Source organism: Nerophis lumbriciformis, linkage group LG13, assembly GCF_033978685.3.
Source record: "Nerophis lumbriciformis linkage group LG13, RoL_Nlum_v2.1, whole genome shotgun sequence".
In the NCBI taxonomy this organism is placed as follows: Eukaryota; Metazoa; Chordata; class Actinopteri; order Syngnathiformes; family Syngnathidae; genus Nerophis; species Nerophis lumbriciformis.
The window spans coordinates 21,751,155-21,769,894 of NC_084560.2; the positions used below are offsets into that span (position 1 = coordinate 21,751,155).

General features: G+C 39.3%; 1 protein-coding gene across 1 annotated transcript in view; it reads right to left on the reverse strand.

The window, feature by feature from the left end:
- The window catches only part of myo10l3 (myosin X, like 3), a 209,304-nt gene that overhangs the window by 140,600 nt on the left and 49,964 nt on the right, over positions 1-18,740 (reverse strand). The window contains exon 2 of the mRNA XM_061971515.2: positions 18,340-18,438. Within this exon, the coding sequence (XP_061827499.1) occupies positions 18,340-18,438 (99 nt within the window). The remainder of the gene's footprint in view (positions 1-18,339; positions 18,439-18,740) is intronic.

Here is an 18,740-nt window from a genome sequence, read left to right on the forward strand (position 1 = left end):
AAGTGACTTTTGGTTTTGAACCCCAGGAAAAAATTCTGAGATCACATTTCACAAAGCAGACATCGGGGAGCCTCGGGGAGTTTTTTCCACGCCTAAAACATCTAAGATGATCATAGAAAACCGAGCAGGCGTTTGAGGTTTCACTGTCCCGCGTCTCATCCTGACTGTAGCCTCTTTAGGCTTTGGGTTTTACTGTCCTGGCCAATAATTTACTGTCTTCAGAGCCACAGAAGCCCTGTTAGATTATTAACACTGCCTGTTTGACACCATCTTCATTAGTGTTAACAAGCTGAGTGCTACAAACGAGTGAAGACATTACAACATGTGACACGAGATTAATAATCAATAACTGCCAACGGACACTTGACACTCTAATGGGAACACCTGCACAATCTAAGGGGATCCAATACAATAGCTACATTAAAAAAGTTTGTACTCAATAGATGTCAGACTGCTTACAAATGTTGTTTGTTTGCAAATCTTCAATCAGTTTATTTGTTAGTGAAGATTCCTGCAATCAGCAGTGAGCACTCTGACAATAACGAGTCAGTGTAGAGGTTAATGGTTTGGGGTTTGGGGCGGCATGGCGTAGTGGGTAGAGCAACCGTGCCAGAAACCTGAGGGTTGCAGGTTCGCTCCCCGCCTCTTACCATCCAAAAATCGCTGCCGTTGTGACCTTGGGCGGGACACTTCACCCTTTGCCCCCGGTGCCACTCACACCGGTGAATTGTATGATGAATGATAGGTGGTGGTCGGAGGGGCCGTTGGCGCAAATTGCAGCCACGCTTCCGTCAGTCTACCCCAGGGCAGCTGTGGCTATGAAAGTAGCTTGCCACCACAAGGTGTGAATGATTGATGGGTTCTACATGTAAAGCGACTTTGGGTACTTAGAAAAGCGCTATATAAATCCCAGTTATTATTATTATTATTATTATTAATGTGTGTGTTTATTATGAAAACTTTTTTGGACACTGAATTAATTAACTGAATATAATTAATAACTGAATATGTTGCATTTGAATTTTGTCAACTGACTTTTTACATCAAATTATGCTGACAATTTCATTGAATAAACATTAAGGATGGACAGATTTACCGATTCGCACCAGTAATACCATCAATTGATTAACGTGGACCCTGACTTAAACAAGGGGGGCGTGGTTGGGGCGGGGGCGTGGTTAAGAGGGGAGGAGTATATTTACAGCTAGAATTCACCAAGTCAAGTATTTCATATATATATATATATATATATATATATATATATATATATATATATATATCCATCCATCCATCCATCCATCCATTTTCTACCGCTTATTCCCTTTGGGGTTGCGGGGGGCGCTGGAGCCTATCTCAGCTACAATCGGGTGGAAGGCGGGGTACACCCTGGACAAGTCGCCACCTCATCGCAGGGCCAACACAGATAGACAGACAACATTCACACTCACATCCACACACTAGGGCCAATTTAGTGTTGACAATCAACTTATCCCCAGGTGCATGTCTTTGGAGGTGGGAGGAAGCCGGAGTACCCGGAGGGAACCCACACAGTCACGGGGAGAACATGCAAACTCCACACAGAAAGATCCCGAGCCCGGGATTGAACCCAAGACTACTCAGGACCTTCGTATTGTGAGGCAGATGCACTAACCCCTCTGCCACCGTGAAGCCCCATTATATATATATATATATATATATATATATATATATATATATATATATATATATATATATATATATATATATATATATATATATTTCAGTGTTCATTTATTTACACATATACACACACATAACACTCATCTACTCATTATTGAGTTAAGGGTTGAATTGTCCATCCTTGTTCTATTCTCTGTCACTATTTTTCTAACCATGCTGAACACCCTCTCTGATGATGCATTGATGTGTGGCACGCACAAAAGTGCTTTCATCAAATGCATTAGAGTCTGGGATCTTCCATCTCTCCCTAGCATGGCCCAAAACCGGTCAATCTTTGCTTCCTGAGGAAGATCTTCAGTGCCAAGCACTTGGTAGTCCACTACTTCTTCCCGGAGGCTATCCAGGTCCAATCGCAGCTGCAGCTTGGAACTTACAAGCTGTTATGAGAGTAGCGTATGTGTGTGTGTGGCCCTTTAATAGGTGAGCATGTGAGGTGAGTGACGTCAGTGAGTGTGTGGGCGAGAGAAGAGAGGGAGCGGTAGCGTGAGTGCGGGCGAGGACTAGTTTGTTTTGTCTTGGATTGGCTGTGTGCAAGCAATCAATAAAGCAAGATTTGCAACTAATCGCCGGACTCGGGCAGGAAAGGTGCAACACAGCATATTTCTTCATCTTACTCGGCGACGCCTCCCGACCAGAAATGTCCCGTGGGACATCACAAGAAATGACGTCACGTAGCTCAGTCATTAGGCGCAGATAGCAAAAGCAGGACAAAAATGGACCGGAAAAAGCGCTCCAAGGTGTAATAAAGTTCAAAACAAAAGGTATAATCAAATGAATAACTTTACTGAGAGATTTGAGCAGGGTACAAACACACGACGAAAACTTTACGACCAACCGGAAACATAGCAACCAGGCTAGCAACGCACCTCCTTTACGGCAGCTGTCGCAACGTTCTTAAAGCAACCGCAGCACATACATATATATATGCAACATATATCTCCCTTTTTTAACTTTTGTTTTTCTTTCCTTGTAAACAAAACAAAATCACACTGTATATGTGTTGTCTGTCTAATTATAAATAATGCAGACGAGGCGTGTTGGCTGAGTTCTTGACGTTTACTTTAACCTCATTCTTAGCTGCCGGGTGGCGACATGTGACAACACTTTTCGGGGCTACCGCGCATGCTCGTCACTCCCGTTGCATGCTGGGTAGTGTAGTTGTTATATTCCCTAGCTTAGAACATCACATCTTTCCCCCTATAAATAAATAATGTTAACTCAATAAAGTGTATTTCTTTTTTTAGCTTTAACTTTTCATTTTTTTAGCATTGTAACCACATTTGCAAACAACTTTTCTCTTCATAGAATTTTCTTTCAATAAAGAAATAAAGTGCAAAAATGTCAAAGCAGCATAACAAACAGTTATGTCAAATAGCAGCAGAAGTGCACTTTTTGGAGAACTATATTATTTTCAGTTTTGTGCCCAAGAGACTGATTGTATTCAACACTATATTATTATTTATACACCTATAGTGATCACAGAGACAAGTTGTTTTTGTGTTACTGTATATATTTGTTTTTCTGAAAAATCCCACTTAATATACTTTGGGTAACAACAGTCAATATTTATTTATTTTATTTTATTTTTTTAGGGGGTTATCAGTCAATATTTATTTATTTATTAGATTTTATTTTTTTCTTATATAATAAAAGTGAGCTTTTGTTAAACCAAATATTGTGTGTTTTTTTCCATATACAACAACCTATCTGGACTCGATAAGAGAATCGATAAGGAATTGGGTCGATAAGAGGATTCGATAATAGGCTCGAACTCGATAATTTCTTAACAAACATCATGATATACACCCCCCGGCCCCAGCAGGCCTTTTGAATATCTCCCTAATTCTGAGGTCTCAAGGTTGGCAAGTATGCCTAAAGAGCGCTGCATTTATTTCAATGTGAAAACTCTCCTTTTGTTTCCTCCTTAGTGAAACCACACCCTGCTGCTGCTTTTGTACAGCCAGCACCCAATGAATATTCACTAGGAAGAGGCGGGGTCCCACTTTGAGAATGTGGAAGCCCGGGGACATGGGACAACTCATGACTCAGCAGTATTAGAGCTTTGCCTTCAAAACGCTGGTAATTGAGTGGGAAATATGATGAGGATATGAGAGCGAGACAGAAGCTTTTGATCTCATAACAACTGAAGCGTCCCAGTACAGTATGGATGGATACATTGCACTATTGTGTGAGCATATGTGCATGAGTGCCTCTCTCACATAATGGCTCCATTCACCGATAAAAATGAGGGGCCATCAAGTGACCGTTTTCAAAGAAGGTCTCATGCAGGGCCCCAACAAGTTTACGACACATACTTAAGGGGGAAAATTCATTTGTTTCACTTGGTTTAAGATAATAATGATGGCTCAAAATGAAGGCTGATATTGTCCATAGTAAATTGCATTGATTTGTGGATTTAAATCTTACTTTTTGGGTGGGGCAAAGAATAATACTCAGGGACATATTCCCAACATTGTTATATAAGTAATACAACAATGATGGAAATTATTATAAATGATGGAAGAAAATAGCATCACATCATCAGAAAATATTAATATTCTTGCATAATACAACTACTGATAATAATAATACCACACTTACGAGTAACTACTTTATTTGCTGTTTATGACTACACAAGCAATTACCGCAATTTTCACCCAACACAAATCAAATCATTATAATAAGTGAATACTACTAACAATAACACTATTAATAATGATTATTATTATAATAATTAGAGCTGTGCCAATCCATTGGCCGGTTTTCGTGAAAAAGTATGTCTATGTTCCCCTTTATGTATTTTAAAAGGGAACTTTTTTAAATGTTGCCTGTCATTCACAATCCCTATGTAAGACAATAACACATTTGTTTTCTTTTTTTATGCATTCTGTGCAGTGCATTTCCATCTGCAAGGACTGCAGATGGAAATTAGCTATAATCTGGTGCAGAACATATCTGTCTTTGAGCTTAATGTCTCTGTGCATTGTCCCTTCAAATAAAGACTAAACTAAAAAAAACAACTAAAACCAATATGTGCAATCATCGGCAGTGCGCCTTATAATCCAGTGCGCCCTATGGTCCGGAAAATACGGCAGATAGATTATTTTTTCTCAATTATTTTGTCGTCGTTTTGTTATGTTTTCAAACTCAAGGAATAATTCCCTGAACACAGAAGGACTTTGAGGGCAAAAATTAAAGAATTTGAATAAAGAAATAGATAGTATTTTTTTATTTTGTTTAGTTATTGTATACTTTTTGTCATGACTTGACCTTGGGTGTTTGCTTTTCCGGAATGCAACGGAAAGTTGGCTCGGGCGAGACGGGAATGTGAGTACATTTTTATTTAACACTATAACTACAAAACAAGGAAGTAAACAAAAGGCGCGCACAATGGCGGAGAACAAACTATGAAACCAAACACTTGCACAAAGGCAAAAACTATGAACAACAAAAAACACTAACTGTGGCAATAATAAACAAAACTTACTTGGCATGGACAAAAACGGCATGAAAAGGCGCAGCAAGGGTCATAAGTGTGTGGAGAGTATAAATGCGGGGATGTCGTCAGAACGAAAAACTGAAAAGAATTAACTTAAATAAAGGGAATAAGCGGTAGAAAATGGATGGATGGATGGACTATGGACATGATTAGTGAAAGCAGGTGCGTGACTCAAAACGTGAAACAGGTGCGTGACGTGACAGGTGAAAACTAATGGTTGCTATGGTGACAAAACAAAAGTGCACAAAAAGTCCAAAACCCAAAACGAACATGACCAAAACAAAAACATGATCACACAGACATGACACTTTTGACTTTGTTTTGCTCAAACAATTGTACGTAATAAAAGAAAATAAGGAACTAGTTTAAATATTGTGTTGATATTGTTACACTGTCAAAAGCACTCCCCTTAAATCATGGGTGTCAAACTCTGGCCAGCGGGCCAAATTTGGCCCGCCGTGTAATTTCACTTGGCCCTTGAGACGATATCAAATTAACACTAGAGCTGGCCCACTGATTATATACAGCGGCGGTGCCGCGGTAACACCGCATTCACCGCTAATTCTCATACTTGCCAACCCTCCCAGGAGAGTCCCAGATTTCAGTGCCCCTCCCGAAAATCGTCACATCCGCTTTTCATCCAGTCCAACGTGTGCTGGCCCAGTCACATAATATGTGCGGCTTCTGCAAGCACGCACGAGTGAATGCAATGCATACTTGATCAATAACGATACAAGTTACACTGAGAGTGGCCGTATAAACAACTTTAAGTTTTGTTAGAAATATACGCCACACTGTGAACCCACACCAAACAAGAATGACAAACACATTTCGGGAGAACATCCGCACCTTAACAAAACAGAACAAATACCCAGCACTAACTCTTCCGGGACGCTACAAGGTGGGGTGGGGGGTGGGGGGTGGGGGGTGGGGGTGGGGGGGGGGGGGTGGGGGGGGGGGGGGGTTGGTGGTAGCGGGGGTGTATATCGTAGCGTCCCGGAAGAGTTAGTGCTGCAAAGGGTTCTGGGTATTTGCTCTGTTGTGTTTATGTTGTGTTACGGTGCGGATGTTCTCCCAAAATGTGTTTGTCATTCTTGTTTGGTTTGGGTTCACACTGTGGCGTATATTTCCAAGTGTTAAAGTTGTTTATACGGCCACCCTCAGTGTAACCTGTATCGCTGTTGATCAAGTATGCATGGCATTCACATGTGTGTGCGTACAGAAGCCGCACATATCTTGTGACTGAGCCGGCACGTTTGTAGAATGGATGAAAAGCAGACGTGACGACAGCTCATAGAGGACATTAAAGGCAGTGCCTTTAAGGCAGTGCCTTTTAAGGCACGCCCCCAAGACTGTGGTCCGGGTGGACTCCAAGATAATAACAATAATGACTGATGAACACCTTCGTTCGATAATGAAGGTTGCCTCAGCTCAAAGCCTGAGCCCCGACATTAATGAACTAGCATCCAAGAAAAGATGCCAGGTATCTGGCTTGGGCACATCAGATTAGATCAGTGTGTTGCAAACTGAGCAGTTTAAAGTCCTGAATGGTTGGTTTATTCATTGTTATTTTATTTTCAAATGTATTAGCCTGTGGAAAAAGTTAATGTTGATATTTACCTCAAAAGGCTGCAAATAGAAAAGAGGCATTCAATTTTTATTTAAATTGTATTTGATATGCCATTGATATTTTTTAATTATTATTATTATTGTTTGAAACTGGATTTTGCATGTCACTATAAAGTTATATAAGCCTTGCTTGTTTAATATTCAATGCAAAACTTGTTTGGGTCCCTATTAAAAGGTTAATTTGTTCAACCTTGGCCCGCGGCTTTGTTCAGTTTGAAATTTTGGCCCACTCTATATTTGAGTTTGACACCCCTGCCCTAAATAAATGGATTTTACAGTTAATTCATGTGATCAGTATCATTATTGGTATCGGCCGATCTCACTGGATGGATGATCGGTATCAATATCGGCAGCATAAAAGCCTGAACTGAATTAAAGGCATAGCTTTGTATGAATATCTTCTAAATGGGTAGTTGGTTGACGTCAGAGAAGCAGGACCACTTCTTGCTTCTCTTTGTGTGTCCCCTCCCAAAATAACACACACACTGTTAATCCAGCTGGTGCCATCTACCCACGTGAACACACACAGATGAATGTGCACACACACACACACACACACACACACACACACACACACACACACACACACACACACACACACACACACACACACACACACACACAACCACAAGACCTCTTAGCTTTTAGCTTTTTGTGTACCCTCACCCATCCTTCAGGTCTTAAGGCAATGACAAACGCTGATGTGATGGTAAATGTGACAGCAGCCATGTCAGCCTGTTAAAGCTCAGACACGCTCCCCTCCAGAGGTTGCAAGATGAGCACTTTAGGCATGGAGCAGCACCACTGGAGTGACTGGTAATGGTATATCACGGCCCCTGAGGGGGAGAAAAAAACGCTGCCAGGATACATTTACCAAACGAGCCCTGACTGACATGGCACCTGGATGTGAAAATACAAATGTCCCTCAAAAAAAACAACTGACAGACATTTTATATGTAATGAACTAAAAAAAAAAAAAAAAACCTGTTTCACTACAATCCCAAACCATTTTTTTCACATAGGAAATGGTATTATAAAATAGTCCAAGGTCAAATTTTTGCTATCATTGAACCTGTACTAACAAGTTTTCAGTAACACAACAATTATATATACAGTATATATACTGTTTCCGGCATCCCATCATGCCTTGTGGTGCTTGTTGTAAACTGTTGCTGTTGATTACATGCGTGGCAGCTTGCTAAAGTTATGTGTTTATTGTTTTTGTTTTTTTTTGTCCTGTCCAGCTACTCAGGCAAATCGATAATTCCCTCAATTCCCCCCCGCAAAAATGGATTAACTCGCTGGAATATAAAGACAATATAACATACATCCATAAACGTGGATGTATATAAAAAAGTGCAATATATTTATCTGTACAGTAATCTATTTATTTATATCTGCACCTTATTGCTCTTTTATCCTGCACTACAACGAGCTAATGCAATGAAATTTTGTTCGATATCGGCTGTACAAATTGACTTTACAAATGCAGCTGAGATAGGCTCCAGCAACCCCCGCGACCCCTAACGGGACAAGCGGTCGAAAATGGATGGATGGATGGAAAAGAGAAGAGTGGTGTACTTCTCTTGATGATTTTTGATTTGGCTTTTACCTGATATTAATGATTTTATTGAAGTCATTTGTATTTTACTTTTTATCCTATTAGTTATGCAAGATTTTATTTAGTTATATTTATTTATTTATTTATCTATTTACTTTATATATGTATATACTGTGTATATATATATATATATATATATATATATATATATATATATATATATATATATATATATTAAAAAAACAAATTATATTCATCTTCATATGTCTTACTTGTATTTTATTCTTTATCTCTATACATGGTTCTTACTATTTTACAGGTTTTATTATTTTTATTGTCCAACGTTCCTCAGATGAGCCATCTGCCTCAGGGGTTATCGGCCGTGCTTGTGGGGGCGCTTTTGTGTCAGCGTCCCGGTGGCCATGGTCTGATGACCTCCTGGTGCAAATGGCTCCTGTGATAGTGTTTAGTCACATGTCTCCTCTGTACTCAGCCATGCAATCATTGGTCCATATACGGTAGTTGCATATGTGTGCATGTTGTGTGTGTGTGTTTGTGTTTGGTATCTGTGTCCGTGTGTACGTATGTAATCATGGGGGATATGGGTCACCGGGGTATTGTTTTTAACTTTGTAAAGCACTTTGGGTTGCATTTATTTTATGTATGAAAAGCGCTTTATAAATAAAGCTTGATTTGATTTGATTTGTTTCCTTATTTGTATTTGACTTTATTAAATGGATGTATATTATTATTTGGTGCAGCCGGGCCGGAGCAGGAGGGGATAGAAAGAGAAAACAAGGAAGACAGAGGGGGGAATTGCGGAGACAAGAGGGGGATAAGACAGAGGGACAACAACAACAGAACAACATCAGCAAATAGGATATGTACAAATATGATGGTAAAATTGACAGCAAAAAAGCAGTTAGTGAAATGAATATTAATAATACAGAAATGACAATGAGCATGATTACACTACAAATGGAGCAATACAAATGCCAATAGAAATAGCACTATTGATAATGAATAATAACAATAATTCCCACTATTATCAACAATACAATTGTTCAAATGCAACAATACATATATGTAATGATAACTTGAAATACAAAAGAAAGCAGATAAATGGAGGGGAAGAAAGAGAAGCCTACTGTATTAACCTTGTAGATTGTTATAGTAACAATAGGTTAAGCTTTGTCAGTGTGTCATGTGTTACCCAGTTTCCCCTAGGGCAACAACGTTAATAAATGTTTGATGAAACGCGATTATATGCATGAGTGTATGTATGTGTATGTACTTGTATATGCACAGTATGTGTATATGTATGTTTGTACAGTGAATGTATATGTACATGTATGTTTGTACAGTGAATGTATATGTAAAGTATGTGTATATGTATGTTTGTACAGTGAATGTATATGTACAGAATGTGTATATGTATGTTTGTACAGTGAATGTATATGTACAGTGTGTGTATATGTTTGTTTGTACAGTGAATGTATATGTACAGTATGTGTACATGTATGTTTGTACAGTGAATGTGTGTGTGTGGATGTACGAACTATGAGTGTGTAAGTATGTACTATATTTGTGTATGTATGTGGGCGTGTAGGTACCTATGTGTGCGCGTATGTATGTATATATGTATGAAATGTGTTTATTGTTAACATTGATGTCCTTCATTTTTGCCCCCTAAAGTGGTAGTAGGAGGGTTGATTGCATACTTGCCAACCTTGAGACCTCCGATTTCGGGAGGTGGGGGGGGGTTAAGAGGGGAGGAGTATATTTACAGCTAGAATTCACCAAGTCAAGTATTTCATATATATACATATAAGAAATACTTGACTTTCAGTGAATTCTAGCTATATATATATATATATATATAAATAAGAGAAATACTTGAATTTCAGTGTTCATTTATTTACACATACACACACATAACACTCATTGTTGAGTTAAGGGTTGAATTGTCCATCCTTGTTCTATTCTCTGTCACTATTTTTCTAACCATGCTGAACACCCTCTCTGATGATGCATTCTGCTTCGTCTCCTTGTTGTGTGCGCAGTTGTGCACACAACAATACAGTAGATGGCAGTATTGTCCTGTTTAAGAGTGTCACAACATTGCTGTGTACGGCAGACGAACTGCTTTACGGTAGACAAAAACATGACTGTTGTAGTTGTGTGTTGTTGCCGCGCTGCGAGGACGTTAATGAAACTGCCTAACAATAAACCCGCATAAGAAACCAAGAACTCGCCCTCGATCATTCTACAGTTATAACGTGATTGGGCAGGCACACTGTTTATATTGTGGGAAAGCGGACGTGAAAACAGGCTGTCGACACGTCACTCAGGTCCGCCTGAATTTCGGGAGATTTTCGGTAGAAAATTTGTCCCGGGAGGTTTTCGGGAGAGGCGCTGAATTTCAGGAGTCTCCCGGAAAATCTGGGAGGGTTGGCAAGTATGGTTGATTGTATGTTGGTAATTAGTGCTTTTGTGGAATTTCATTACCTTTTGTTGTGCATATTGATAGTTCAAAACAGTCAGATAGATAGATGGTTTACAGACTGAATGTGGAAATGATTACCTGATTCTGTGGACAGAAATAGTCCACGGTACTGGCAGAGTTACTTCCGGTGTCACTGTCCTGTGCAAATGGCCAGGAGATAACAAAGTGTTGATAAGAGAGAACAAACACTTCTTTTTAACCTACTTTTAAAGCTTTTTTTCATGGACCCATCACCACCATACTCTTTATTTCCGACTGCATGTAGCAGGATTTCCTCCAGACACAGCGATGTCCATACAATGCCAAAGAGATAAGCTCATTCTTGTGCAGTTACAAAAGGTGTTGATCCCAAAGCTACGGAACTTCCTGCATGCACACACTGAGCCGCCCCCTCTCTTAATGATGTACATCATAAGTAACAGGCGAGGTGAGGTTGTACGGCGTATGTTTTCAATAGCTCTCTCTCGTTAGTTATTAATAAGTGCCACTTTGCACGAAGGAAATAAACAGAGCAACGCAAAAGAAGCCATGAAGTTAGGAACGTTGCAGCAATACAACATTGTATGAATAAATAATGGCACCCAAATGCTATGGAGAAGTGTGAGTGCAGGCCAGGGAGAGAGAGGGAAGGGGAATCACACCCACGTCCGGCATGTTTGAAATGGCCTGGTGCGAGTACGCCCTTAAAAGTGTTGCCTTACCCATTAATGCCATACATAGGAATTGTAAGGAAGTGTATACAGGCATGACCCAGTTTATTCAGGCTGTATTGTATGCTGTCATCCAATTGTTTTTGTTGACCAATGCTAAATGCAAAACATACTAAAATAGTACAATGGTTGTAACTGTAACTGTTGGTCAAAAAGCTCAATAAAACGATTAAGATTTTTATTGCCGGATTTGTGTAAGGGATGTTCCGAACAGGGTTCCATAATGACGATTCCAATACTGATCATCCATGAGTGAGATTGGTCGATATCAATACCGATACCGGTCACAACTATACATTTTTAATTTTATTTATGGCGAGTGTTATTTACAGTTTAACAATAGTAATGTCATGGCTCGAGCGCATCCTGCTGTGCGCCTCTGGACACGCCCATGGGCGCTCCTGTCCAGCCGCGGCTGCTCTCAATCTGCAATCTTCACACCTGACGCTGATGAGGAGGCACCACAGTATTTAGACCAGCGCGTCCTGCGTTCCAGTGCCAGAACGTAGCTACTTGTACCTGTACAGTAAGCCCTACACGTCTCTAGCTTTTTGCCTATGTGCTTCCTCGCTCTCTCTGTTTCCCCTCCTTTGTGCTCATCGTGTTGTGTCATGTTCCCTCGTCCCTCAGCGCCGCTCCGTTTCCTGGTTTCGAGCTGTGCGTCTCGTCTCCCTGGATTCCCTCTGGACTTCTTGCTGCCTCCCCGGATCTCGATCTCTCGCCTGTCCACGGACTCTGACGCCTCGCTCCAGGCCTTGACCTCTCGCCTGCCTACGGACCTCCGAGCCTGCCTTGCCCTCTCTGGACTTCCGCATCTCTCACAACATGCACCTTCAACACCTCCCGGTAACACTCACCACTTAATCGCATCACATAGTTACACACCACGTATTCTGTATAATTACACACGTCAAATTCTCTTGATAATAATCACGCCTAAAGCTAAACGACGTCCCTGTCTCCGTGCCGTCTTCTTCTCCTCTGTACCGTTACAAGTAATACTATGAATTGATTAATGTGGACCCCGACTTAAACAAGTTGAAAAACGTATTCGGGTGTTACCATTTAGTGGTCAATTGTACGGAATATGTACTGTACTGTGCAATCTACTAATAAAAGTTTCAATCAATCAAAAAAAAAAACTATATTTCAACGACTTCCTTATTCTGTTTAATTACATACAATTGTTTGGGAAAAACAAAGTACAGTAAATAGTACACACAACTAAAAAAAGCAAAAACTACTAACTATTACTCTCATAAATCATCTGGTTTGTGCTCTCAAAGTCCTCCTGTGTCCAGGAAATTATTCCCTGAGTTTGTTAACATTAACAAAAAACAACAACAAAACATTTTGAGGAAAATAAGAATATCGACTTAATCACTGTTGTAACAACCATATACTGATATTACCCTTGGTGTCGACACCACCAATTTAATAATCGATTCGTTCTCCTCCTACGTGTTGTGTACTTACCAAGCAACAGTTGGTCTGTAGACTCTTATTAATCTACTTGGTAATTTCCTGTTAATACTGTAGCTGATTACTTTCTGCTGTAACGTGGTTCCATCTACACTTCCTAAAGTTAGTAAGCACTTATCTCTGGTGTTGTTATTAGTTATAGTTATTAGCATGCCTGTTCCTGGCGTGCTCTGGGTGTGTGACATGTTTAGCCTTGTGGTAATAATACATGATAATGATACTTACTAGGAGTGTCAAAAAAAATAAAATAAATCAGTTTAATCGTGATTCTTATTTGTAACGATAAAAAAAATCTAAAATATATTTTTTTGAATCTGTCCTCTGTCCAGTGATGTACCCCCTGTGAACATTTTTTTAATTCAAGTACCCCCTAATCAGAGCAAAGCATTTTTGATTGAAAAAAAGAGATAAAGAAGTAAAATACAGCACTATGTCATCAGTTTCTGATTTATTAAATTGTATAACAGTGCAAAAGATTGCTCATTTGTAGTGGTCTTTCTTGAACTATTTGGAAAAAAAGATATAAAAATAACTAAAAACTTGTTGAAAAATAAACAAGTGATTAAATTATAAATAAAGATTTCTACACATAGAAGTAATCATCAACTTAAAGTGCCCTCTTTGGGGATTATAATAGAGATCCATCTGGATTCATGAACTAAATTCTAAACATTTCTTCACAAAAAAAGAAATCTTTAACATCAATATTTATGGAACATGTCCACAAAAAATCTAGCTGTCAACACTGAATATTGCATTGTTGCATTTCTTTTCACAGTTCTTTTTGACAGACATTTTAGTGAGGGTCAAACCATCACGGCATGGGGGAAACTGTGGGTTTATGGTAATGAATGGAATAGCCTACTTGATTTGATGTTCAGTTTATGAACTTACATTCATATTTTGTTGAAGTATTATTCAATAAATATATGATAAAGGATTTTTGAATTGTTGCTATTTTTAGAATATTTTGTATAAATCTCACGTACCCCTTCGCATACCTTCAAGTACCCCCAGGGGTACGCGTACCCCCATTTGAGAACCACTGCTCTACATCAGTAACGTTACAATATATTAGCAGAATACCGTAAAATTTATGTTAGCTGGTAGGATCTCACGACATGTCTGTACAACATTTGAAAGAAAGCTGCTGAAAATATCGATATGGAAACAGTCCGTTATAGTAGAAGCATGTTTGTGTGATTGGGAGAGATACTTTAGTAAAAAACTCTAACTAAATTCAGTCTAGTTTTATTGCAGGGACACATGAAGAGGATAGAGAAGAGTGTGTGCCACATGAGAAGCGGCAGAAAAGCAAAGCACAGTTGTCATATGAAATGTATATCCGTAAGAGATGTTTTGCATATGCTTCTATATATACACACACGTGTGTGTGTGTGTGTGTGTGTGTGTGTGTATGCATGTTTATGTGTAGATTACCAAATAATGCATAATAATACAAAATGTGAATTGTTATAATCATGCCTTGTTAAAGATGTTAATAATGTAACTTATGATATTTTAACATAAACAATGCTTTTGAAGAACTGTATATCAAGTTTTGTAGTTTATATCGATACATGACACTGTCTTAACAACTTTTTCTATTTTGTAATAAAGTCTAATATTGCTAACGGCCTGTCAATATCAATACTTGTGAATTTGGAATCATTTCATCAATCACAGTTGACATTATTAAAGGATACACATCATTTCAGCATGTCTGTGTGGCAGGGGATACAAATTAGTTCAGGGATACAAAACTTAAGGGAGCTGTTTATTATTTGTATTTAACTTTACACGGGATGCAACTGTGCCAAGGAACTCCTTGCACTTTGTTTTTGTTTGTTTTATGTTCGCTTGCTTTTAAATAAACATATTTTAGGCATTTAAACAAAGTTATGTGTTGGCGTTTGCAATAGTATTATTCAAATTTTTGACGCTAATAAGTCCCTTTTACTGTAATATGAATATCAATTATCACTACTAATTAGGGCTGGGCGATATGGACGAAAAAGTATATCTCAAAATATTTTTACTTAAACTCGATATTCGATATATATCTCGATATATTTTCCGGTGAAAGTATAAATATTAAGATATTCATTTTTGAGCGAGATTCAGTGAAATTGAAGTGAATGACAACTGTAGTTTAAACCAGTGTTTTTCAACCACTGTGCCGCGGCACACTAGTGTGCCGTGAGATACAGTCCGGTGTGCCATGGGAGATGATCTAACTTCACCTATTTGGGGTAAAAAAAATATTTTTTGCAAACCAGTAATTATAGTCTGCAAATGATATGTTGTTATTGAGGGTCGTGCTGTCAAGAGCTCGGCAGAGTAACCGTGTAATACTCTTCCATATCAGTAGGTGGCAGCCGTTAGCTAATTGCTTTGTATATGTCGGAAACAGCGTGCAGGTAAAAGGGTGTCTAATGCTTAAACAAAAAATAAACAAAAGGTGAGTTAGGGAAGGCTATGCAGAATTAAACTAAAACTGAACTGGCTACGAAGTAAACAAAAACAGAATGCTGGACGACAGCAAAGACTTACTGTGGAGCAAAGACGGCGTCCACAAAGTACATCCGAACATAACATGACAATCAACAATGTCCCCACAAAGAAGGATAAAAACAACTGAAATATTCTTGATTGCTAAAACAAAGTAGATGCGGGAAATATCGCTCAAAGGAAGACATGAAACTGCTACAGGAAAATACCAAAAAAAGACAAAAAGCCACCAAAATAGGAGCGCAAGACAAGAAGTAAAACACTACACACAGGAAAACAGCAAAAAAGTCCAAATAAGTCAGGGTGTGATATGACAGGTGGTGACAGTACACCTACTTTGAGACAAGAGCTATAGTGATGCATGCTTGGTTATCCTTTAAAGTCATATCCAACAATTGCGGCGATGACTTTTTACTGTCAACTGAGTTTCGTTTTTGAATGATTTCTGCTGGTGGTGTGCCTCTGGATTTTGTCAACGCAAAAAAATGTGCCTTGGCTCAAAAAAGGTTGAAAAACAATGGTTTAAACAATCAGTGGCACTTTTATTAACCCAGTTAGTTAAGATGGGTATGTACAGCACAGAAAATAAACTGTTTAAGTAGCACAGAATTACATAATAGAAATAAAATAGAAAAATATTCTTTGTACGTAAAATAAATAACATAGCTGTGCAAATAATACAAAATGCATCAAACTCAGATAAAAAAAAAAAAATTGCAGGCAGGCACTTTTTAATTCCCAGTCGATGATGTAATAGACTGTCACACAGGTATGGTTCTGGTCAGCGCCAAGTAAGTGACTTGACTTAATTGTGCGGCTATGATCTTCCTCACTTCGGCGTACATTTTTGGCAGAATTTCTTGTGCGAAATAAGCCCGGTTTGGCAACTGGAGAACAGTTTTGATTTGGGCTTATATGGTAAACAACTGAAATTAATGTTTTATCCATTTGTCCAAATGTGGCCAATTAGACGCATTGTGGGTTTCCTGGACGTCGTCTACATTGCTAAATAAAAATCTAAAGAACAGAATCTTTCTGCAATATTCCACTCGTTTTTTTAATATATAAATCACCTGCTTGAAAATTCCCTCTTCTCTTCTATGACTCTCTTGTCGTCATTTGGGATGTCTGTTGTGATTTCCCTTCCTGGTTCCATGACCCGCCCTATCTTGCCTCGGATTGGCCTGTCCCTAATGTTTTGCCCTAATCTCAACCAATCGTGACTCTTCATAGAAAACAACCAACCAATCATGGATGTTCTTATACGTGCAAGCACATCTTGGAAGGAGGAAGGGGAGGGGTTTAGTAGCCCATGGAGTGTTTTTGAGGGAGTTGGAAGCGGGGTAGAACAAGGAACACAACAAATAAGCGGTGTTTGGTCATTTTAACGTGTAACAAATTATATCGATATTACGATATTTTCCTAATTCATCCATCCATCCATCCATCCATTTTCTACCGCTTATTCCCTTCGGGGTCGCGGGGGGCGCTGGAGCCTATCTCAGCTACAATCGGGCGGAAGGCAGTGTACACCCTGGACAAGTCGCCACCTCATCGCAGGGCCAACACAGATAGACAGACAACATTCACACTCACATTCACACACTAGGGCCAATTTAGTGTTGCCAATCAACCTATCCCCAGGTGCATGTCTTTGGAGGTGGGAGGAAGCCGGAGTACCCGGAGGGAACCCACGCAGTCATGGGGAGAACATGCAAACTCCACACAGAAAGATCCCGAGCCTGGGATTGAACTCCAGACTACTCAGCACCTTCGTATTGTGAGGCAGACGCACTAACCCCTCTGCCACCGTGCTGCCCTGTTCTACATTTATCTAATTATGTAATTAACTACTAAATATGATTTTATTATGTTATAATATTCTTACATATTTACATGTATTTTGTCATGTCTTTCGATCATGTTTTTGTTTGGCTATGTTCTGTTTGGTTTTTGGACTCTTTTTAGTTCCTGTTTTCACTCCCTTGCCTTGTCACCATGACACCCATTAGTTTTTTACCTGTTTCACGTTTTGGACCCACGCACCTGTTAATCATGTCACGACTATTTAAGCTTGTAGTTGCCAGGCAGTCGGCCTGGCGACATTACCTCTGATACCTCTACTACCCATGCTACTCATGTTACCCTTGAGATCATAGTTCATGCTGTTCGTTCTGGTCACAGTAAGTGTTGTTTGTTTTATGTTCATAGTTTTGCCTTTGTGCTAGTTTATTGTTTTCATAGCCAAGTTTGTTCTCCACCTTGTGCGCGCCTTTTGTTTATTCTTTTGATAGAAATTAAACATGTATTTATATCTTGTTTAAAAATATATTGATCGATTTATCTTACAAACTCGATATATCGCCCAGCCCTACTACTAATAATCAGTATTGGCCCTGAAAAAACATACCAGTGGATTTCAAATGTCAGTCAGAGGGGATCTGCGTTAGTGATTGGCAATACAAGGATTCACCTACATGTTCACTAAAATCGGCCGATACTTTTCTGTGGCCCAAATGACATCCCAAATTTGTATATTGACTTTTGCTCTAAAACCCATATCACCTCTATTTCACTGTCTCCATTCAGTCCCTACTACAATTCCCAGCTTCTCATTTGTCAACATAAACATGTCGACTGATAAAAAAACATTATCATTTCAGAATATTTTTATTAAAACCTAATTTGCAGCATCACAGATCAAGATAAAGTAGCGTCTTACCTTCCCATAGTCAGTGGTGAGGACCAGGGATGCATCATCGCAGGAGCTGACAGTAGAGGGAAGGAGCTGTTCTTTATGCCTCAGCCACACACGGGACCCCTGCAACGTAGTTAGCAAACATCAAGCATCTTAAAACAAGGCTCGTTGCAAAGTTGCTGGGTGAGTAGTAGCTGTCTGGTTTGGAAGAAAGTTGTTCCCAGTTTCTTTACATTACTTTGACTTTGTCAATAACCCGCTCTACCGTAGAGTCGTGCTCTTCAGGATGTGCCGTTTTGTGGGCGGCCTTGTGTACTTTGACAGCGTCTTCTCACTGTCATATTTTTTGTACCCCTAGTTTTTAGCCCTTCCATAGCGATTCTACTGACAGATATAAGTTAGAACTGTACACTACTTTGTATTAG